Source organism: Musca autumnalis, unplaced genomic scaffold (assembly GCF_047663935.1).
Source record: "Musca autumnalis isolate F117 unplaced genomic scaffold, ASM4766393v1 scaffold_5, whole genome shotgun sequence".
Lineage (NCBI taxonomy): Eukaryota > Metazoa > Arthropoda > Insecta > Diptera > Muscidae > Musca > Musca autumnalis.
The window spans coordinates 110,663,523-110,682,543 of NW_027412088.1; the positions used below are offsets into that span (position 1 = coordinate 110,663,523).

General features: G+C 35.5%; 2 protein-coding genes across 3 annotated transcripts in view; one reads left to right on the forward strand and one right to left on the reverse strand.

The window, feature by feature from the left end:
• The window catches only part of pk (prickle), a 411,335-nt gene that overhangs the window by 372,283 nt on the left and 20,031 nt on the right, over positions 1 to 19,021 (reverse strand). The gene's annotated exons all lie outside the window — the stretch shown is intronic.
• On the forward strand, positions 2,423 to 9,380 carry LOC141387590 (serine protease inhibitor 42Dd-like). The gene is made up of 4 exons (XM_073957489.1): positions 2,423 to 2,939; positions 3,044 to 4,068; positions 8,828 to 8,969; positions 9,032 to 9,380. The coding sequence occupies exons 1-4, from the start codon at positions 2,879 to 2,881 to the stop codon at positions 9,205 to 9,207; spliced, it is 1,404 nt and encodes a 467-aa protein (XP_073813590.1). The 5' UTR covers positions 2,423 to 2,878; the 3' UTR covers positions 9,208 to 9,380.

Genomic DNA, 19,021 nt, shown 5'->3' on the forward strand with positions numbered 1-19,021 from the left:
TTTTGGGCCACGGGACATTCCTGAACATTTTCTGAAAATTGCATGAAATTAGGTTCAGTAGTTTTGGAGATATAACATATTTAGACCCCATATAAGTACCTAGATTATAAATAAATTCGTATGTTTTTAAACCGATAAATTCGTAATTTTTGCAAAATGACGTTTTTTTCAATATCGCATCCCATCCCTGTACATGGGATGCAAAATATGTTAATGTACTAGGTCAGATAACAGAGTTATACCCTAATATATCGATTGAGACCATATTAAAGTCTAGTACTAGATGGCAGGTGATATTAATACTGGATAATCTTAAACCCATCGAGGTGGGCACTGGTGCCGAGGTGGGCACTGGTGGGAATCACGACTAAAACTTTAGGAAAAATTTAAGTAAAATATCGAATTGCCACTACAAAATACATAAGAAAACATACATCTAACTGTAATTCCACAACACGTTAAAACACTAACTGTTAAAAAAATTAAGCTATTACTTCTACCTTCAAAATCAATCATAATATTTTGCAATACGTATTAGTTTCACGATATTTTGAATATATTTACTTGCACGTAAATTGTAAGTTGTACTCACTACAAATATATTATTCAAATGTACCGATTTTCGAATGAAACAAAAACTATGATATTTTAAAAAAGATCCATGTCATAGCTGTCAAAGTTGCCAGATGTTGTACCAAAAAAATGACATTCAGTTTTTTATTTTTGGCCAATGGGCAACTTAATACTTTTTTACGTGTATCTTTTAATTCGTTGTATTTTGTACCTAAAATCAGGGTTTAAAATGCTAACGCCACATTAGCAAAAGCACCGAAAATTTGCAGCTTTGCCTGCTAAAATTTCTCCGAAATATATTTAGCAACAATAAAAAACAGCAACAAATTTCACAAAAATATTGCTAGCGATGCTGATGCTATTTGATATTGTCGCTATAATAAAACAGCATCGGACACGCATACTCATATTTTGCAGCACACATGATCAACACATATCAGAAAAGAGAATAAGCAACAAAGTTTCAACGGTTTAGCCAGATTTTCAACAAACAGTTGTTTTTGAGATCAGGGCTACCAGTGTAATGCATTAGAAATCACGATATAATTAATTCCACTTTTTCGTTCAAAGGACATGTGCATGGTGAAGCCGTATAATCTTTGTTTTTTATTTTTAAACAATTATAATTAGTATTTTTATATGATCCACCATATGATGGAGGCATTTTGATATTAAATGACACCTTTTTTGTTACTGCGTTGGCAACACTACTCACAAAAACACCCCTCGATTGTCGGTTTGCTTCGACGATTGGTCAGCCGAGTGCTTAATATGTAGCGTGATTGTCGATTATGCCTAAAGCGGGGTACACGCGATCAGTTTCAACTGTCGATTTTTCGGAAATATCGATAAATGTCAAACGGTCCAGCAACCACAAAATATTTTGTGGTTGTCTGATGACTGACAAAAATGAACGGCCACACTGGCAAGCAACCGATTATTTGAGAAAAAATTGGCAGTCAAAACTGATCGTGTGTACCCCACATAACGAAAAAAGCTTAGGCGTACAAAACGAAATAAGCAAAAATGTACAAAAATAAATATGCGTTCGGTTGCTTATTTAGCCGTGTTTTTCAAAGCTGTGTGTACAGCTAATGCTAACGGCTTTAGATGCTGGCTTCTAAACCCTGCCTAAAATAACATCTATGCTATATGGAAAAATGCCCTTTGGCATTTATGGTTCCCAGTAAAAATTGCGGAAATTGTCCCACGTTGTGGCATAGTCCCCATTAGAGTTATAACTTTTTTGCAATTTTTGCAAATATCAATAAATACATTGAGGTTGACGCATTATTTAATTTTATTTTGTTATCAAATTGCGACATTTCTATATTGCAATTTTTTGTTTTCCTTTATAAACTCGCGAATTGTATGTTTATATTTATTGTACCTATCGGACAAGAGAATATGTGGTTATTTGCAACGAATCCGCGAAATTACGGACTAATTTTAATGACTTTGCCTGTGAAAATCGTATTTATTTTCTATAAATATTTATTCAAACAAAGCAAATTTAAATGTTTAAATAGAAAAAATATCAAAAGGGCTTTTGTAATCGCAGTCGGTGCGGAAACTTTTTTCACCGAATCGAACTGAAACATGCGTTTTCGTTATTTGGACAATATTCCGCACATGGTACTGGCGTGGTATTTTTTGGTTATAGTCCTAGTCCTCATATACCTTTTATGAAAAAAGTATTTTCGAAAAAAATGTGAGCATTGAATACCAGCTACAGAATATAATTGAACAAATCATCTGTAACTCTTGAATAAAAAACAATTGTGATCTCTTTTGAGACCTAAGATAATATTGAGACATAGTTTCAACACATAGTAAAATGTAAGCCTTCAATCTAGACGGATTGAGCTTACGTTTGTTGTAGAGTGTAATTCCATTCACAAACAATTATGACCCTAAAGCCAGATTTACCAGAACAAGTCTAATTCAAACTCAAATTTCCAATATATTGGGTTTTCCACAAATTGCTTCACATCTCTTTTTCGTAAAAGGTGCTTTCGCAATTAGTTTCCTTTGCTGAAAAAGAATAACTTCAAAGAGAATCACTGTTCATGTCCAGAATGATGCAGTTCACAACAGATATACGATTCTCTTATGTAAAAAAACGCAAGAGAGCTGAGATGATAACGAGAATAATTGCCAAGCAATGAATTTATAAAATCACAATATACAATGAAATTTCAGTCAGTATACGGTTGAGAGTACAGCAACAATCAGGTTTTACAAATAACGCTAATCAAGAATTATAAAGATAGAAGAGGAAGGAGACGAACAAAGTTAACACAACATGGCAATAACAAATTCGGAAAGAAATTCTAGCCTATGGATTTCAAAATTGTGGAAGTTTTGTAAGAAACTATAAAAATTAAAAACAAAAATCAATTATTATTATTTTAATTGATTACATACACATACATACATATATACATACGTCTTTGTTTATTAATTTCAGTTCTCATTGCTGTAACTTGCCTTCACTTGGCGGCAGCTCAGTGTTCAACACCTGAATGTGAGGCATTCTTACATGGCCCGAATCAGCCCAGAGAAACAACAGAAAGACCATTCATTCGAGATGTCGCTACAACCCCTGCACCAGTTCGAATTTATTTTCCGGATGAAACTAAAAATCTTAAAATACCCTCCGAATATTTTGATGCAAAACTCTTTCAGTTCATGTCGCGATCAGCAAAAGACCAAAACTTTTGTATTTCTCCTCTGTCGGTGCAAATATTATTGACATTCCTATCCACCGTTTCTGAAGGCAAGCTACACGACGAACTCTCCCAATTATTGAATTTGCCCAACAATGAAACATTGGTAGCTCAGACATATCAAAAGTTAATAAAGGTTTCAACAGAGAACAGTGATGCCAATAACACAATAATAATCGCCAATAAACTCTACTATGACGAACGTTATGGCATTCTTCAAAAAAATATTCGAGATAAAGCCAATGACATTTATGCCACCGATCTTGAAACCGTTGACTTTCTGATGCCGACAAAAGCATCCGACAAAATAAATTTTTGGGTTGCTGATAGAACTCGTCATCTGATAAACAATATTTGTACTCCTGACTCCATTCGATCGGACACCATGGCACTGTTGATCAATACGTTGTACTTTAAAAGTGAGTGGGAGAAGAAGTTTGCATTGTACGATACCGACATGCGTCCATTTAAACTAAATCGTCAAACACAAATCCTGGTGGAGACGATGTACACTGAAGATGTATTCCGTTATGGTGAATTTGAACATCTTGAAGCAACGGTTCTCGAAATACCATATAAACTGAACGATTTCTCTATGATGATAATATTGCCAAATGATATTGAAGGATTGCCCGAGGTTGAGAAACGTCTAACGGAAACTACATTGAAATTAATCTCATTCCGCCTAAATCAACATGAAGTTATCGCTAAAATTCCAAAATTCAATATTGAATTTGATGTGGATATGATACCAACATTACAACAAGTGAGTATTATAATCGAATTTGAAAAATTTTAAAGTATTTTGAAAAAATAATATGTCGCAGTTACCCAGCAAAAAAACTCATTACAAATATCCTTACTAACCCATTTTTTAACAGGATCATGTCGTCAGAAATATGTAGTTGGTCACTAAAAGTCCACGGATAAGTAGTTACGATTTTTAGTAGCAAAATATTAACTGAATTTTTGCTGGATAATTCTAATGAGTTTTAATTGAATTTGAAAACGGAAAAGCATTCAGCCAAAAATCGCTAAAATTGTTATAAATCATCTTTATGGACAACACTGGCATTTAATTTAACATTGAACTTTTGGGGAAATCCCATATAGAATTTCGTACGAATTTTATTACCGCAAATTGTACAAAGAATATCATTGGGTGTACAGTGAAACCTCTCTATAAAGAAGCTGTTGACGACGAAAACTTATGTAGAGAAATTCGTAATAAAGAAATTATTTAGTGTGAAAACAGGTATTTTTGGTTAATAAGACTGTCAGTTATAGAGAATTACTCGAACGACTCAATGTTCGTTATAGAGAAGTTCGACTGCTTATACCTACATATATGGATGAAAGCATGCAACTGAAATACCGGCGAATGTTTTTAATTCATTCAATTGGTGACGTTATGTGTCAACAGCCTAAAACTCAACTTGAACGTAAAGAGATAAAATATTGAAAACGAAACTTGAGAATTTGTTAAATGAAAGCTGTAACGAGCGAAATTATTATAAATAAGAAAATGCACAAAAAGTGATTAAATGAAAACTACGGAAAACAAGGCCACGGAGCCTAACTACGTAATACCCTAAACCACAACCGCAGGGCACTAACTTTTCGTGGAACTTGGTTTTCATGATTGCAACATCTAGTAGCTATATCGGTCCATGTTTGGTATACATATTATAGAACGGTACCTCTCGATTTTCGGTATTTTTAAATTTGGTATTAAATCTTTGACGGGGGTATATATAAAACATTCCAGAAGAGAATTATCAGTAAAGGTCCATGTTTTTATTTAGCCTCCATAGAACGGTCCCTGTCGATTTTCGGTATTTTGAAGGTTGTGGCCTCAATCTCGCATCCTAATGGCTGAAATTTGATATTTAGTCTTTGTTGGGGTATACAACTTTCCACCACAAATTTGTCGATTTAGGTCTACGTCTTCATATAGCCCACATAGAACGGTCCCTCGCCATTTTCAGTATTTTGGTGGTTTCGGTGTCATTATCTAACCGAATTGAATACAATTTAGTTCACGATGGGGTTCCAAAACTTTTCCCAAGAAATTTTTGAACAGGTCTACGTTTTGATATTGCCCCCACAGAACGATACTTCCCGATTTTCGCAATTTAAAAGGTTTTAGCCTCATTATCACACTGAAGTTTTCAATCGGACCACAAAACGTTCTGCTAGAAATTTGTCGGTATGGGTCCGATTTTCTGTATTTTGAAATTTTTAGTTACATTATTAAGTCTTCTTTGGGACTGCAAAACTTTTCCCAAGAAATTTGTTAGTATAGCTCCAAGTTTTGATATCGCTCGTATGGAATGGTACAACCCGATTTTCGGCTTCTTTTCCGAAGTGACTGAAGTGTGGTTTTTTGTCTTCGTTGTGAATATACAACATTCCTATTCTTGACCTGCATATTATTCCATTTAATTATGTCTGTCATTTGAAATCAAGATAGAAGTCAAAATATTTAAGAGAAATTAATGAAATTTTGTGTAGTCGTTTGTAGTAATCCTAAAATGCTTGGTATTGAAAATGGGTCTGGAATTGTTTTATGCTGTTAATACAAAATATCATAAACAAAAGTATCGATTATTTTATGATGCAAAAATAGGCAACAATATCCAAAACAGCATAAAAACCAAACAATTTAACGGGTTAAAAAACAATCATCTTTGTCTGAAAATTGGTAAAATGTTTAATATAGATTTTATGACACGTACCGCCCACGTAAGTCATATTTGGAAGAAGAATTATTTACCTTTCCATTTATGTCAAATATGGTAATGTACCTGATCTGATAACAGAGTCATACCCCAATATATCCACAGAGACCTTATTCTAGGGAAGCTTTAGTCTGCAACCCACCATTTAATGTCTGGCCCCAGACGACAGCTCATATAAACACTGGATAATTTTAAACCCATGACCTACATTGGAAAATTATTCCCGAGTGGCACTTGTGGGCATCATACCTTAGGTCAAATTTAATTATATGATCGAATCGGCATTACAAAATACACTAAGAAACAAACAAGTAAACAAGTAAAAAGTCGTTAAGTTCGGTTGGGCCTCCACCATAAAATATTCTTAACCAAAAAGGAATAAGTAGTGGACCTATGTTTAAAATTTTTGGTTGGGAAGTTTCGTGACTGCAGATAACTTCAAATATAAATTTTCGGGTAGTTCCGTCAAAAATATTGCCAAAACCCTGAAAATACCCAAAACCGGGAGGTGCCGTTATATGGAGCCGATACCAAAACATCGAACTATATTGACAACTTTTGTTGGAGAAGTGTTGTTCGCAATAGATCCTTCAAATGTCAAATTACAGCAAATTCGATCATAAAATAAACCTAAAACTCTCAAAATACCGAAAATCGGGAGGTATGTTAAATGGGGCCTCTACCAAAAAGTGGAACTATATTGAAAATTTTCGGTGAGAACGTTCGGATAACAATTGTAGCTAAAACCCTCGACATACCGAAAATCTGGAGGTACCAGTATATCCCCCTATACTATATATACCTAAAATGGTCCTATGTTGACAGTTTTTGGTGGAGCAGTGTTGTGACCCCTAAGAACTTTAAATGCCAACTGCAGCTAGTTCGGTTAAAAATTATTGCTAAAACCATAAAAATACCGAAAATCGGAAGGTACTGTTATATGGGGACTATACCTAACCATGGACCTATGTTGACAGTTTTTGTTGGAGCAGTGTTGTGAACCCCTAGGAACCTTACACGTCAAATTACAGCTCGTTCGAGCTAAAACCCTCAAAATACCGAAAATCGGGAGGTACCGTTATATGGGGACTACACCTAAACATAGACCTATGCTGACAGTTTTTGGTGGAGTAGTGTTGTGACCCTTAATAACTTTGAATGTCAATTTACAGCTATTGCGGTTAAAAATTTGTTGCTAAAAACCTCAAAATACCGAAAATTGGGAGGTACTGTTATGTGAAGCTATACCTAAACATGGACCTATGTTGACAGTTTTTGTAGAGTAGTATTGTGACCCATAAGAACGTTAAATGTCAAAGCTATTTAGCTAAAACCCTCTAAATACCGAAAATCGGGAGGTACCTTTATATGCGGGGTATACCTAAACATGAAGGTTCCAAGAGGTCAGAAAACTTCTAATTTACGCCATATAACCTCCATAAAATAGTTCCTCACGAACGAAATGTCTGTAATTTGGTATTGGAAGATACAACCATACCGTTCGATGTGAAGTCCTGATCATTTTCTAATTGGATGTTTTGGTATACACGCAATATAAAGGTACATACCTCAAAATTTTACGTATATTGAAGGTTTACGGGCATCGTCCAAATGGAATGGGCTATAACAGCACATTCTGAATGGGTAGAAAATATCGATGTCTCCTTGGTATTAAACCTTATTTACAAGAAACTGATATTCTCGGTAAAGTTGGCGACATTTCCTGAGTATTTCAGGCATGTAAAACTTCTCTACAAGTGGTGTCTTAGGACACGCCGTTCGGATTCGGCGATAAACTGAAGGTCCCATATCATTGAGCTAATATGAATCGGGGTGCACTCATTGATATGAGAGAAGTCTCCCTTGTCCTGCCTGGGATGTTTGTGAAACAATTATATATTATACTCTTGAGTTAGCATATCGTTGATTTACTTTTACTTCCTTAACCTCGTAAAATAATTTTTAGTCAAATCATTAGTGAATTAGATGAACTAAATTTTCTAATAATTGCATTTAAATTTTTACCCAACCATCGATGTCTAAAAAATTAATAATTTTTTATGTCTTCGGAAAAAATTTTATTTTTTAAGATACGATGGTGAGGAAAGAAGGCCTCGATATTCCACTTCTTCCAGGAATACGCCTTGTCGTTTCGAACCTTCCCAGCAAAATAAATTGGAAGCAGTGCAATGTAGACTACTTCTATCACGGCATGTTTTGATGCAGTTCAAACGGAGTCATGAAAAAGGCACTCCATTCCTCACATTTTAACCGCTTTTGGATGCAATCCAAAGAATCACATCCATTTGCAGTTAAAATGCAGTGCCAAAGGGTTAGTTAAAATGCAGTGCTATGGAGTGCATCTTTCAGTAGTCACGCTCTTGTAAAAATCATGAGTGAAAATGCATAATTGGATGCACTTCCAGATTACTTGTACATATAATTTAACTGCATCTTTGGAAGCAAACATTTTGCTGGGTTCATAAACAAAAGTAAACTAATTGTCCATTTTACTTCCGTACCACTCGTCGTGGAGCGTAAAATAAGTTCTCTGTCGATCTTAACGCCGTTCTTACTTGTTTAACTTCAATTAAAAAAGTGTTACTACACGCATACAATTAAGTCACTCAATCATAGAAAATAATTTATTTTTGTTACCAATCGGTAATCCGTACACTTATTCGGTTACAGCAGTATCATGTGGGGTCCGGATTATCGAGAATATACTGTATTTATACCTAATCATAATAAAATAATAAATTTCTTTAATTTCATCTTTCGTAGTTGGGATTGCATTCTCTATTTAATAATGAATCCAGCATAAACATATTTAAACACAAATCGAAACCCTTGGTTGTGGATCAAATGAGACACAAGACTGTTATAAATGTTAATGAAGCCGGTACAGAAGCAGCAGCAACCACATGTAAGCCCCTTAAAAATATTACAAAACTAAACCTAAATAATAAATGTTTGCTTTCTTTGCAGTTGCAAAAATTGTACCTCTGTCGATACCAGTGGGTCTGAAACGCTTTACTGCAGATCATCCATTTATTTTTGTAATACGCAATTCCAATGCAGTATATTTTATGGGTCATGTTGTGAAGTTAAAAGAAAACTTACCCCCAGTTTATGTATTTCGAAACGAAAATGTGTGCGCATGAAACACACCCAAACTTTAGTTTTTGAAATATTATTGCCTTTGCTTTTACTTCAAAACAAAAAACAAATTTGAAAAACACACTCAAATTTGGTAGTTTTTCTTGCGCATTCATTTTCTTATCGACATACATGAACAGGCTGTAAAAAATAAATAAAACTCTTTTTACATTTGAAATTTGTAAGAACATTTTTTGACTCGCATTTTTATGGTCACATTTCATCCTTTCCATGTTTGTGGTATAGTGCAAATGATCGCGTATTACAGTCCAGTAAACCTTAGCTTTAACAGTTGCATATTTTACAGCAACAGTACGTTAAATTATTAATAGTTCCTAACTATTTCTATTTCCTAACAGATGCTCGTTTTAATGTTCTTTGGTATACACTATTTAATGCTTCATGAATGTCATTATTATGAAATGTTTATTGTCCATGTGCACTTTTGTATTTTTGCTCAAGACCGAAACATTTTAACATCTCAAATGTACAATGTGTTCCACCCACATAGCAATGTTAAATGGTAATGTATTACATTGGTAAGTGTTATGTGTTATTATACGTAAATATTTTACTATAAACTAAAAAAACAACAAAGCATTCTTTACAGCCTCTACGCTAATAAAGATCTAATGAAATTGAATACCCAACTTTTGCTGTTTTTTTATTCGGAAGATCTAATTAAGAACATTTTTATTTTAATGACAACGTGAAGTCGAAAAGAAATAGGAGTATTATATAGGGATAGTGTTCGGGTTAAACTATAGAAAAAAGTGAGTCGGACTGCTCTGTGTATCTAATTTATTTTTTGATTGAACTTCTTGGGTTTGGGCGTGGCGTTATCAATCCTCCCCTAGAAAAAACAGCCTACTATGAAAAAACGAAAGAAAAGAAAGCAAACCCTCCTAAAGTTGACGTTTTAAGGACCATGATCTGCGAATCTCCACCTGGAATGTTCGCACTCTTCATAGAGAAGGTGCAGTTTACGCATTGGCAGATGTACTTGAAAAGTACAAAGCCGACATTACTGCCATACAGGAAATACGATGGAACGGGAAAGGCGTCACAACAACACCTAAAGGTCACGCACTATATTATAGCTGTCATGACATAAAGCATGAGTTTGGTTGCGGATTTGTAGTTGGTCGGAGGTTAAACATCTGGTCTTCAGCTTCACCCCAGTGAATGAAAGACTTGCTGAATTCGATTAAAAGCAAAATTCTTCTACATCAGCTTTATTTGCGCTCATTCTCCCACTGAAGACAAGGACGAACAGAACAAAAATGTATTTTACGAGCGCTTAGAAGAAACTTATGACCGTTGCCTTGCCCGTGACATTACAATTATACTAGGCGATTTTAATGCCAAAATTGGAAAGGAGAATATCTTTGGCCCAACAGTCGGGAAATTCAGTCTCAACAGTGAAAAATCTGACAATGGTATGAGGCTGATAGAATTTGCTGCAAGAAACATGGTAGTTAGCAGTACCAGATTTAAGCATATTTATAAGGGCACCTGGCTGTCGCCAGATCAAAGAACAAGAAATCAAATTGATCACGTTGTGATAGATGGAAGACATGCATCAAGCGTGTTGGATGTACGATCGTTCCGAGGTGCAAACATAAATTCGGACCACTACCTTGTTGAAGCAAAGGTACGTACCAGATTAAACGTAGCAAACAAAGTGCGAACATACACAACACGGAAGTTGGACATCGGTAAGCTGCAATCACAACCATATTCCACTAAAGTTTCCCAACTGCTTAATCAAAGCACTTCTCATGCCCATAACATATCAGGACAATGGCAAAACATTGCCGACTCCATGCAAACAGTCGCAAAATCAGTACTTCGATACCAGAGACCTCCACCAAGGAATCCATGGTATGCTCAGGAGTGTCGTGCTGCTACCGAAGAGAAAAATGCGGCATATAGGGCTACTTTACAATCAGTAGCAACGCGTAGCGCACGAGAGAGGTATCGGGAGAAAAGGAGAGGGGAGAAACGTCTTTCCGCAGGAAAAAGATAGAGGTGGAAAAGCGGGAGTGTGAACAAATCGAGATGTACAGGAGACAGAATGAAGTCCGAAAATTCTACCAAAGAGTGAAACATCAAACTGATGGCTTTGGAACTGGCACATCCTCGTGTAGAGACCAGCAAGGTAATCTGGTAACTGATACAGATAGTATGCTGAGGATATGGAAAGAGCATTTTTCCAAACTATTGGTATCCAACTGTTGGTATACCACCCGGCCAAGGCTGCAGGAGCTGATGGCCTATCAGCCGAGCTGTTTAAAACCGGAGGCGACACACTGCTAAGGTGTATGCATCAGCTTGTTAGCTCCATCTGGCAGGAAGAACGCGTAACCGACGATTGAAACCTGAGCATCCTGTGTCCCGTCAAACTGTAGGGGCATAGGTCTTCTCCCTATCGCCTACAAGATAGTGTCAAGGATATTGTACGAACGACTAAAGCCCATGGTCAACGAAATAATTGGACCATACCAATGCGGCTTTAGACCAGACAAGTCCACCATTGACCAGATCTTTACCCTGCTGGAGAAGACCCAAGAGATGCAGATCGACAACTACCACCTTTTTGTCGATTATAAAGCAGCCTTCGACAGCCCGCTACGTTCAAAGGTATTGCAAGCCATGTCTGAATTTGGTTGCCCCGCAAAGCTCATTCGGCTTTGTAAACTGGCTCTAACTGACACAAGATCTTCAGTTAAAATAGGAAAAAACCTCTCCGAAGAGTTTTGTACCAAAAGAGGTTTCAGGCAAGTTGACAGCCTTTCGTGTGATCTTTTCAACATCCTGCTATTAAAAGTTATACGAGAGGCAAACGTTAAAAGAAGTGTCACAATCTACTCCAATAGCCACATGTTACTTGCTTATTGTGATGATATACACATCATGGGACGATCAGTAAAAGAAGTAACCGATACCTTTATGAAGGTCGAAGGAGAATCTGCTAACGTGGGTCTGGCGGTAAACGGCGAGAAGACCAAGTTGATGGTGTCGACGCACAATTCGTTTTTTGAGCTCGGACCAACTGTTGAAGTTGGTTGCAATAATTTTGAGGTAGTAAAGGACTTCGTATAACTCGGCACCACCGTAAACACAACAAACGTCATCAGTTGTGAAATAAAAAGAAGAATTGTATTGGCCAACAGATGCTACTTTGGCTTAAGTAAGCACTTTAAAAACAAAGCCACAACTCGTCAAACAAAAATAACGCTTTACAAAACACTGATACTACCCCTGCTGATGTATTGTTCCGAAGCCTGGGTACTTGCGCAAGCAGATAAGGCAGTGCTTGGCGTGTTTGACAGAAAAATTCTTTGGAAGATCTACGGATCAGTCTGCGTTGACGGTGAATATCAATGTAGTATGAACCATGAGCTGTATCTGCTATACAACTTTTAACTGCGTTTAACTACATTGATGTTAAACGTATCGATATGCAGCGATTGCGTTGGCTAGGCCATATAATAAGAATGAGCGATGATGAACCCGCTAAAAAGGCGTATAAATTCGAGCTACATGGCAGTTCACGCAGAATTGGCAGACAAAAGAATAGATGGCGCAAACAAGTGGATGAAGAGATGACAAGGCGCGGTATTCCAGAAAGCAAAGCACTAAACAGACAGAATTGGAGATCCGTTCTTAGTTCGGTCTATGGAACAAATGTTCTGTAATGGCCCAGCTAAGTAAATAAGTAAGTAAGTTTGGGGCATCAAAGATCTGAATTTGGTCGAAGAAATATATCCAGAGCTGTACCGATTTCAATATAATTTGGCTCTTTTGTTCAAGATTTAATTCCGCTACACATTTAAAATTTCCGCAAAATTTTACAGACATAGCGTGCAAAAATATATACCTCCATCTGAATCGATTTTCGCCAAACGCAATACCCGCTAGCAAATGCACTAGTTTGCTATGGGAAACTCGTTGATTCTCAAGGTTACAGCCCTACCACCCCTACCACAGTGTGGTGTTGAGTATAAAAAATCGTTTGAAAATCATATATTTGAAATCGATGAAAACAGTCCATCCCACAATGTCCAATTTTCCGAAAAACCTGGCCAAAAATAAAAAACAAAGAAATAAGTGTCAGTCGGCTTTGCCGACAGATATATACCCTCAGCCAATCTGAGGCGAAACTTTCACCTCCGGACAGATCGAATGTATTTAAGGTATCTTCAGAATTTTGTGGCCCTTTTAGGACATTTGAACTTGCCGACAAAAATGTGGATTAGGAATTAACTGCACTAAGACACAAATGTTGAACTTTCGTAGGGCAGGTACCCTTAGGGAAGACCGATATGGGCCATTTTAGAAGTTAAACTAAATTTTGATAAAATATTAAGACATCCAAAGTTTGGACCGAATTGGTTACCCCATTCAAGTGAAATCGTCCTAGCATTTTAGTGACATTTTTTAAATATTGGGGAGAAGTACCAACAGTTATGGACCGGTATTGCCCATGAAACTAAGTTTGGATATAATATGACGAAGACCAAATGTTGGACCAAATCGGTTGAACAGTTCGAGAGTTATCGTGCTTTCCGACCGCCACATATGGTGACATAACTTGCCGCTGAAAAAACTTTTACCGTCGTAATGGAGTTAGCGAATGGAAATCGCTTCAACAAAAATCAAAGTGATTCGAGAGCAGGTCTTAAAGTGAACTTATCCGAAATTTTGTGTGAGAGGTACCAGAAGGAGTAGACAAATATAGTCCATATTCGAACCTGATCTATATCTGGTAGATATATTAGGATGTGCAAATTGTAGATTACATCGGTCACTCCCTTCAAGAGTATTCGTGCGCTAAATTTTTCCGAACATTTTTGAAGTTTTGTGGGGGAGGTACCTGAAGGAGTGGACTGATATAGACCATCATCCAATTTAAACTATGTTTTGATAAAATATTAAGAAGTCCAAATTTTGGACCGCATCGACAGATCCGTTCGAGAGTTATCTTTCGCTCCAACCACTACCCAAGGTGTCATAGGGGCTTTTTGCAACTTTCCGCCCATTTTCTCAGGAAGTATGGACTTACCCCTGATGAAGCTTGTACCGTCGTATGGGGGGGAGTGAATACAAATTGTTGCAACAAAAATCAAAGCGATTCGAGAGCAGGTCCTAAACTGAACTTACCAGAAATTTTGTGTGGGAAGTACCCGAAGGAGTGGGCCGATTGAGTCCATATTGGAACCTCATCTAAGTCTGGTGGAAATTTCACGATGTGAAAAGTATGGACCAAATCGGTTACGCCCTTCAAGAGTTATCATGCTTACAAATTTTCCGAACATTTTGGAACTTTTGTGGGGGAGGTACCGGAAGGAGTGGACCGATATAGCTCATCTTCGAACTTAAACTAAGTTTGGACAAAATGTTACGAAAGCCAAAATTTGAACCGAATCGGTTCATCTGTTCGAGAGTTATCGTGCGCACCAGCCAGCCAGACAGACGGACAGACAGACAGAAGGTCGGACATTGCTAAATCAACTCCAAATTGCATGAAACACATTTCGTCCAAACATACTTGGGGTCTAAAACCATTATTTCGATGAGGCACATTTTGCCCGTATGAATATGTATATCACGAATATTGTCAATTATTTCATATTCCAGAAAAAAATGATAAATTTTTTTTAGCGCTACATCAACGATTTTTGATATGTAGGTTAAGAAAAAAATTCCCAGTGCGAATCTGGTCGCAAGCCATTTTTTGGTTGTTGCGGACAAAAGTTATGGCGCTTTTATTTCGCTTTTTAAGAAAGAAAATATTATAAAAACGCTAATTATTTTAATGAGCACAATTGTTACAAAAAAGTTCTCTCGAAGTGACTTCAGCGAGTAGATTGCATAATACCTGCAAAATGTTACACAGAATTCGCGGAATGTACATAAAATTGATAAATTATTGAATATAAGTCTACTTTTTTCAAAATTAAGGCCCATTTAGTGGTCATATAATTACATAAAAATTTTTTTTGGATCCAAACTTCACGGCGAATCAAATGAGACTACAATCATACAGATTGGTGTTATAGTTTGGACGTTACAGCCAAAATAAGCACATATTTTGCTCAAAAAAAATATTTTTTGTTTGAAAAAATATTTTTTCACATGCATTATGTGGTGGAAAATGTTGTAAAAATTTATAGGAATACTTCCTTCATTTTGCTTAAATCTCCCAACAAAATAGACGGATTTTGCTTTATTGACATTTATATTAAAGCTCTCCCATTAGGGAAGCTAATTGGGTTGATGAGGATATATCTCAAAGCTTCTGAAATGGAAATAGAGGTCAAATAATCCATTTTAATTTATATGCTTTTTTAAAATATGTGTAAATCGCGTAATTATCAAAATCATTTTGTCCGCATGTGATTTTCATGTACAGCAAGACTATATCTGTTAATTTGTATAAATTTTTCGAAATTTAATTTGGAGGATAAGATGTAGCTGCATCTTAGCATTAAAATACCTATAAAATATCGCTAATTTGCGCAAAGTGCATACAATTTTTGTCCGCATCCGATTTCAATGTCCACCATAAAAATCTATATCGATATATATCTATTTCAAGGCGATCAATCAAGAACCGTGGATGTAGGTAGCATCACACACTATTTTTTGAGATAAAATGAATGTAGCTCCCTTATCAGTGAAGTTTTCAAATCTCTGTTTCCGCTAAAACGAAGATGCTGTATTAGTTGTTTCATTGCAGTGGAAACGAACCGCAGAAAACGCGATAAAATACGCGATATTTCCAAAAACAATTTTAGGTGAATTTTCTACTTTGGACTTTCTTGTAACTCGCGTTTTAGTAGATGGATTTTCACGGGGAATGATTTGTTAGATCCGGAACGTAAAAAACTAAAATGTGCAATCAAGTACGAGGAAACCGAATGACAATTGTAAAAATTAGGCCCGAAAAATATGTTTTTTACAAAAACGTTCGCACAAAATTTCCGCATTTGGATGTAGATTACTATGAAGCTGTGCAGACTACATTCACATTAGTCGGATCAAATAATTCAGAATCGCAAGTACTACAATCCTTTACATGATTTTTTGAAAACCCTGTTTGCGGAATGAAATTAGAAGAAAATTTCAAAAAACACTGTAAATCTGGCTTCAAAATGTCAGCATCATTTAATGGTAGAAGCAGTTCAAATTTTGAAAAGTAATACATTAGTGAGATGGTCCTTATTTAGTTTGCTTCTACTTTTACTTTGACAGGAAAATCGAGAGAAGTGTGGTTTACTCACAAATCGAGAGAAAACAAAAAAAGACATGGTGGCTTCAACCCATTTTTACCCATTTTTAACATAAATATAGCCACAGCTTCCATGCAAATTATCTTTTAAGGCCAATATTTTTTGCCATGTCCAAAAACATTTCATTTTATCTAAAAATATTTAATTTGTATAATATAGAACCACAATTCGCGTATTCTAAAAGGGTAAACCTTGGCTTCTGCTATGTTAAATTTTCAAAAATATTGGTGATATACCCTTTCTAGCCTAAAGGCTGGGGGTATAAAAATTATCAATTTACACTAAATAGGGTCAAATATTGTTTGTAGGATCCCACTGCGTGTAGTTATGAAAAAATTAATAGCTATCTTGTTAAATAAATTTTTTGCTGTCTCAAGATTTAAGTTGTTTATAAAACTATGACAATATCCAAAATCAACAACGGTTAAAACCCGTTGTTTTTGTAATTTTAATGAAAGGTATGTGAAAAGTATTTAAGATGTTCTGATGCATAAATTCGGTATTGTGGGAGTCCATGGAAGACGAAAATACCTTTGGTTTCTTTGGGTCACTTCGCTTTTTGATTTTATAACGGTAAATGTAGTGAAAAAAGGATTTTCTTGGATTTTCAACTTAAAACGGACAAAATTTCTTTTTTTTTAAAAAGGCGAAAATCAAGTCTTTCTAACAAGCCATAATTGGGTAACAAATGGTTAAGTTATAGGGATTTAAGTGTGACAAAAACGCATTAAAAAACAGGAAAATGCTTTTTCCCGTGCTCTAGGCTGCGTAGAAGTCACCAAAATGCTAAATTTATTACTTTTATCAAGAAGGAATTTATATTATTTTTTCTATTAACAGCTTGAATTTGCTTTGTTTGAATAAATATTTATAGAAAACGAATATTACTCTTAAAGGCAAAATCATTAAAAAAATTCTGTAATTCTCGCGAATTCGTTGCAAATGACCACATATTCTCTTGGCCGATAGGTACAATAACCATTAACATAAAATTCGCGAGTTTATAAAGAAAAACTAAAAATTGCAATATTGTCAAAGATGCATTAAATGCCAAAAAATGTCGCGATTTCATAAGAAATTGGTCCAGAATGGTTTGATATTGTCATTATAACGAATAAAATTAAATAATGTATTACTGAACTTCAATTACGCCGTATTTCATAGTAGTTTTAATGCTCTACACGGCTATGCGGTGGTATTTTTGAATTGCAAAAATTGCAGAAAAGTTATAACCCTACTGCACATATTTGCACTTTTCGTTTTTATGTGACATTTTGTCTTGCAGATATACCTATACATATTTTCGCTGATTCAGAATTCCAGAATATAGTATAGGGTAATTTCCTGGCGTTTAGGTAAAATTTAGAGTTTTGATGTTATCTAGGATCTATAGTAAAATTTTATGGCGAACAAAATTTTAGAATATTTGGGTCCGATACGAACACATTTTATAGGAGATTTTAACGATTTGGGGAAAAAGGGACCAAAAGACGCCTTTTTTGACTCGCCCGAGGTTTAATTTTTTAAGAAAAATATTCCTCGCATTCTTGTCAGTAAAGTTGTCAAAGATACCATATACTTAACGTGCAAGGATTTCAAGTAATCTTTACTCAACTATTTCCAAAATTGTAGAAATGGTAGAAGCTTGCACCCCTATTTTAGTTTCTAGGTTTTTTTTTTTTTTTTTTTTTTGTCAAAATTAATACCGTATATAATGCAAGTAGAGATTTCATTTCTTTGGAGACTTATAGTGCAATTTAGCGGAAAACATTTTTCTCTTTGACGTCGTTCTTCTAAAATCATGTTTTGCATTACAATTTTGCCAAAACTCACATGAAGTACGACCTTAACCCTAAAATGTGTTTTTAATTTTGTATATTTCTGGAGTTTGGGTAAGATATAGTGTTTTCGTGTATTCTAGGACCTATAATAAAAATGATGGCGAACAAATTTTTAGAATATTTTGATTTGATACGGTTACATTTTATAGAAGAAGAGGCCAAAAAGACCCCTTTAATGACCGTCTGAGGATTAAAAAATATGAAAAATAAAGCCAGCGACCCGAAAAACATAAAAACCCAAGGTTAGGTCACAATCCATTCAGTCTAAGAGTTTTGGCCAGGTTTTTTCGTAAAATTAGACACTGTGCATCCCCAGCAAAACTCCATTGCCCAATAATAGGGTTTTAAATTACTCTTTGATAACCGTAAATATTTACAATAATAATAAATATTTAACAATGACATACCACATGAAATAAGTAGTTAACATATTACCACTAAATCTGGTTCCAAAAGTGATGTATCTAACTGTAGAGGTATAGCAAAGTTTATTGATATACCAAAACTGTTTGAGAAAATTCTTACTGAGACGATATCTTTCCAAGTTTGCTCAATATTAACCAATTATCAACATGGTTTTAGGAAGTCACGCTCAACCGTCACAAATGCTCTTGAGTTGACCACTATTGTAAATGATGGTTTTATAAACAAAATGCAAATAGACACTATATACACAGATT